The sequence below is a fragment of the Mus caroli genome, chromosome 7 (genome assembly GCF_900094665.2).
Source record: "Mus caroli chromosome 7, CAROLI_EIJ_v1.1, whole genome shotgun sequence".
In the NCBI taxonomy this organism is placed as follows: domain Eukaryota; kingdom Metazoa; phylum Chordata; class Mammalia; order Rodentia; family Muridae; genus Mus; species Mus caroli.
The window spans coordinates 85,028,985-85,034,984 of NC_034576.1; the positions used below are offsets into that span (position 1 = coordinate 85,028,985).

The 6,000-nt window shown below is 41.8% G+C and overlaps 1 protein-coding gene across 2 annotated transcripts in view; it reads left to right on the forward strand.

Annotated features, from left to right (window-relative positions):
• Adamtsl3 (ADAMTS like 3) overlaps positions 1 to 6,000 on the forward strand; it is a 270,398-nt gene that overhangs the window by 162,159 nt on the left and 102,239 nt on the right. For both annotated transcript variants that reach the window (XM_029480045.1, XM_021167800.2), the window contains exon 10: positions 2,793 to 2,904. In XM_029480045.1, the coding sequence (XP_029335905.1) occupies positions 2,793 to 2,904 (112 nt within the window). The remainder of the gene's footprint in view (positions 1 to 2,792; positions 2,905 to 6,000) is intronic.

Here is a 6,000-nt window from a genome sequence, read left to right on the forward strand (position 1 = left end):
AGTCTTTGATCCACCTGGACTTGAGTTTGGTGCAGGGTAATGAATATGGATCTAGTTGCATTCTTCTACGTGCAGACATCCAGTTACACCAGCACTATTTTTGGAAGGTGCTTTCTTTTTCCATTGTATGGTTGTAGTAATAGCCAATTAACACTATTCAAATCAACCTGGTGGCAGTAGCACATTCCTTGCTCTGCCCCAGTGTTCTGGGCTCCTGAATGAGACACACACATGCAGCCTTATATTTTAATATGCCTTAAACAGCTCAATGGCTAGGCCACTTCCAAACCTCCACATGGCTGATGTATTTTCAGATAATCCCAGCTGATCAATTTCTAAAATAGATATTCCATCTTTGCTGCCTTGGACCCAGACCTTCAGCCTTCCTGGTCCACAATCCCCAACTCTTACATGATGGCCATGCGCTCTCTTCTGCAGCTCTCAGGCTTTGTCTTTACTCCTTTCCAGGCATGGCAGCTCTCTCCTTCCTCCTCCCTGGGTCCCTTGCCTGGGAGCCCTAAAAGTTCTAACTCTGTCTCCTTGCCCAGCCTTTAGCTGCCGGCAAACCACCTCAGGCTAGGGAACCTCAGTGTTTTACATGTGGATTCTTGTGCAATTTGGGGGACACAATAAATATAATACAAGCATCAGACAAAAACCACAGCATATGGTTTTGGCTTCTTTGTCAAAAATCAAGTATCCATAGGTATGTGGATTTATGTCTGGGTCTTTGATTATATTCCATTAATCAACATGTTTCTTTCCGCACCAATACCATGCAGTTTTATCACTATTGCTTTATAGTATAGCTTGAGGTCAGGAATGGTGATTTCTCCAAAAGTCCTTCTATTGGCTCTCTTAGGTTTTGTTTTTCCCATATGAAATCAAGAATTGCTCTTTCAAGATCTTTAAAAAGTTGTGTTGGGATTTTGAGGGAGATTGCATTAAACCTGTAGATTACTTTTGATAAGATAGTCATTTTCACATGTTAAATTCTACCAATTCATGAGCACGGGAGATTTTTCCATCTTCAGATACCTTCTTCAATTTCTTTCTTTAGGGACTTGAAGTTCTTGTCATACAGATCTTTTACTTGTTAGGTTAGAGTTACACCAAGATATTTTATATTATTTATGATTATTGTGAAAGGTGCCATTTCCCTAATTTCTTTCTGTACCTGCTTATAGTTTTTATAAATGAGAGCTACTGACTTCTTTGAGTTAATTTCATATCCAACCACTTCACTAAATTATTTATCAGCTGTAGGAGTTTTTCTGGTAGACTTTTGGGGTCGATAATATATATTTCCATATCTTCCACAAATAGTGATATCTTGACTTCTTCCTTTCCAATTTATATCCCCTTTCTCTACTTTTGTTGTCTTATTGCTCCAGCTAGATCTTCCAGTACTATATTGAATAGATACAGAAGAGTTGGCAGCCTTGTCTTGCCCCTGATTTTAGTGGAATTGCTTAAATTTCTCTCCATTTAATTTGATGTTGAACATTGGCTTTGTATATATTGCTTTTATTATGTTTAGCTATGTGCCTTGAATCACTGCTCTCTCCAAGACTTTTAACATGAAGGGGTGTTGGATTTTTTCAAAGGCTTTTTCAACATCTAATGAGATGATTGTGTGATTTTTGTCTTTCAGTTTGTTTATAGATAGATTACATTGATGAATTTTTGTACACTGAACCATACCTACATCCCTTGGATGAAGACTACTTGATCATGTTGAATGACATTTTTATGTGTTCTTGGATTCTGTTTGTAAGGATTTTATTTATTTTTTCATTGATGTTCATGAGTGAAATTGAAGTTCTCTTTCTTTGTTGAGTCTTTGTGTGGTTTAGGTGTCAGAGTAACTGTGACCTCATAGAATGAATTATTTCCTTCTCTTTCAGGTATGTGGAATAGTTTGCCAAGTATTGATATAACTCTCTTTAAATGTCTGGTAGAATTCTGCACTAAAACCATCTGGCCCTGGGATCTTTTGTTGTTGTTGTTGAGAGACTTTTGGTGACTACTTCAATTTCCTTAGGAGTTATAGGACTGTTTCGATAGTTTACCTGATCTTGATGTAACTTTGGTATATGGTATCTATCTGGAAATTCATCCATTTCACTCAGATTTTCCAGTTTTGTGGAGTACAGGCTATTGAAACAAGACCTAGTGATTTTCCCATTTTTGGTTAAGTCTTCCTTTACAGTTCTGATTTTGTTTATTCAGATACTGTCTCTGTACCTTTTTGCTAGTTTAGCTGAGAGCTTGTCTATTTTGTTGATTTTTCCTCAAAGAACCAGCTCTTGGTTTTGTTGATTCTTTGTATTGTTTTCTTTGTTTGTAATTGATTGATTTCAGCCCTGGAAAATTAAATACTATTTTTGTACCATCAAAGCAAAATCAGTAATCTTAAAGTTAGAGTCCCAGTTACATATTATGTTATAAGCAAGCCCAGCCCTATTTAAAACTTTTTCTGGTGTCATGGAATCGGGACCTAGCATTTCAGGAAGGAAAAACACCAAATAAGTAAGCAAACAAGTTCACATACTTCTGTGAGTCCGTTCACAGGCATAGAGTTATATGGAAATGGGAGACTTGTTAACAATCTCCTGAATCCCCATTTGGGACGAGTCTGAGTGACAGGCTATCCCATCTAAAGCCCTCATAGTCCTCCTGTAGCTTATGGTATTGCCATATTTGTGGGTGTTGCCTAAGCAGGTGAAGAAGGCAGGATCTGAGGCTCACTGTGTGGAATGTGCCAGGCCATCACTGCTCTCTCTGTCCAGACCAGGTACACGGTGGCCAAAGGCAGCGTGGTCCAGTTCTTCTTTTACCAGCCCATCAGCCATCAGTGGAGACAGACTGACTTCTTTCCCTGCACCGTGACATGTGGAGGAGGTGAGGCATAGACTTCATTCTTGGATACCCAGAGCTGTGCATCAGGATGTACAAACACCTGGTTGAGATGGACTTTAAGACTGGGATAGAAGATAGTGTCTTGTGTATGCTAAGTTCAAGGTCTTAATAGACAGGTGAAGAAGGTTTGGGGTCAAGGGTAATCCAAGTGCAACACATAAGCAAAGTAAAGGACTTCAGTAGACACTGGTCTGCTTAGTGTGGAGACACAATAGCCTGGAGTCCATGGGAAGGCAGCCACAGACAATGCCAAAGTAATGAGCTGAACTTTTAAGTAAGAGAGTTGGGGATTCTAAGCTAGTGCCAGCCCAGGACACTCAAATTTCCAAGGTTCCCAGAGCACTAGGAGGCGTTTCCCTTGGAGGACCAGACGGTTATACCTGATCAGCTATGTGCTGAGGGTTATTTGCCACACCCTCCTTGGCCTAAGAAAGTTTGTGCGGTGTTTAATTTATGCAAAGCTGAGGTAAAAACTTAGCAAGGGTCCCAGTGCATCAGAAGACATGGACAGGCTCTAATTATACTATCCTTTTATGCCTCATGAATTGTCTTCTGTCCCTGTGCAAGGAATGCATTGTGGGCAGGGTTTTGTTTGAAAAGTTAGACTATGTCATCCCAGCCCCAAATAATTTCTTCCTTTGAAGATTACAGAATAACATCCATTCAGAACATCAGGACAAAAGCAGAGGTTCGGCCTATATCATCCTAACTACAGGGGCATTGAGGAGGACTCCTTGGGCAGTGCCAGGTTCTCATAAACATGCAGGTCAGATCTGGGATTTAAGCTTCCTCTGAAAGATGATGTTGACTCTTCTGTCAGGAAGCCCAGGTTAGCCCAGAGCCTGGTGGGAACCTGTGTCCTAGCAAACTAAGAGTAATAACTCGAGGATGGGTCAAGGCTATAGAATGAGGAAAAGGTGAATTTTTCTGAGTACCAACCAGTTTGTTTAGATGCAGGGTGATGGAGCAGTTAATTATAATCCTATAGGCTTCTGTCTTAGGTAGAGTGAGGTAAGTATTGCTATAATGAAATACCACGACCAAAAGCAACTTGGGGATTAAAGGGTTTATTTTGCTAATTCATCCACATCATAGTTCCTCATGGAAGTAGTCTGGGCGGGAACTCAAACAGGGCAGGAACTCAGAGGCAGGAGCTGATGCAGAATCCGTGGAACAGTGCTACTTACTGGCTTTCTTCTCATGGCTTGTTCAGCCTGCTTTCTTTCAGAACCCAGGACCACTAACCAAGTAGTATCCTCCCTACTGACAATGGACTGGGCTCTCCCCTGTCAATCACTACTTAAGAAAATACCCTACAGGCTTGCCCTCAGCCTAGCCTCATGAAGACAGTTTTTCAACTAAGGCCCCCTCCTCTCAGATGACTCCAGCTGGTGTCAAGTTCACATATAACTAGCCAGGAAAGCATCCTTCTGAAACTCCTGTATCAGCAATACTAACATGTACATTCATGGCCTCCAACTCCCTGATTCAGAACTCTGAGGATGGGTCTGTTGTGTTTCACAGGCACCCCAAGGTCTCATGGTACATTCTGTAGTTTGAGGATCACTCTGTAAAGCAACAGCTCTGGCTGACTGTTAGAGCCATGGTGATGTCACCATGTTTGCCTTGTCTGTGTTACCATTGCATTATTAGTGACTCAAGGAGCTTTCTTTAAATGGGTATTTTTTCTAAAACAAAACAAAACAAAACAAAACAAAACTTCAACATGTTTAGGAAAATAACTTAATCACAACACCTGATGTAGGAAATAATTGTCCTTAACCACACAGAACACAACCACAAAGACAAACACAACAAAAACAAAACTGTGATAGAAAAAAAAAAAACTAACTTCCTGCGAGCTAGAACCTACTCTGGGTTTATTGTTAATTTCTGAATTTTGTCAAACATGATACACAGCTCTTGTCTGGGTAAAGCTCACTTCAAACTTGCTATGTAGCCAGGGACCTTGAACTTCAGGTCTTTCTACCATTACATCTCAAGCGCTGGTTTATAGGCATGTACCACAATGAGCAAGTTTTGCAGGACTGGGAATTGAACCTAGGTCCTTGTGCATACTATATAAACACCTTACCAACATCTCCTACCCTGAGACAAGCAATTTTATATGTGACACAAATTCCATTAGACCCTCCAGTCAGTGACTCTGCACCAGGCTTCAAGGAAACCTGAGATCCCCAAAAGCTGACTGGGGAGAAACCACATGTGGAATGGAAACTCTGAGCTGGACAAACCTGGGCCTCAGTGAGCCATTCCTGATCTCTGACATTTGCATGCCAAGTTCACAGGAAAGGGTCGGCCAGTGTTGGGACTGGTGATGTGGCTCAGTGGTAGAATATTTGTCCAGTATGAAAGGCTCTGGTCCTATCTCAACCACCAGAAAAAGGGCCTCCTGGCCTAGTGGGCTAGGCAGAATGTTGGAATGTGAGGATCAGGGCTCACTCATCTGTCTCATCTTAGCTAGACCTCTTTGAACCTCAGTTTCTCATCTGTTGGTAGGATGCTCGTCTCCTGGTGGCACACTGTGTACACCATACAATGGTACATGTTGAGGGATATAGTGTAACACCTAGCACCTAGTTAGCACTTCAAACTTATCTGCTGTGTCCAAAGCTAAAATGATCCTGGGTGCCCCTCTCTTCCCTGCAGTCTTGAGCACACTGGTGCTGTGCTGGGCTTGGCTTAGTGGACACTGATGAGAGCTCTGGAGAGAGTGGGACAGTGTAGCATGCTGAGTCCCACATCCTTAGATAGGTAGGTCACAGGTCCAGGGAAAATGATGGATTACAAAGAAATGGTGGGGACTTTTTCTTCTCTCTCTGCAGTGAAACAGACTTCCCTTTCTTCTTATTCATTTCTGGTCTCTCACACATAGTTCTCTAGAGAACCTGTTTGGACTCATACAACCAAAGAGAAGCTTTTCTGTACAGGGGAGGCATTTTATAAGAGGATTCAGTGAAATCCCATTGATTAAGTTCTTGGGAGCCAAAGAGGAGCTGCTGCTGCTGCTGCTGCTTCTTCCTTCTCCTTCTCCTTCTCCTTCTCCTTCTCCTTCTC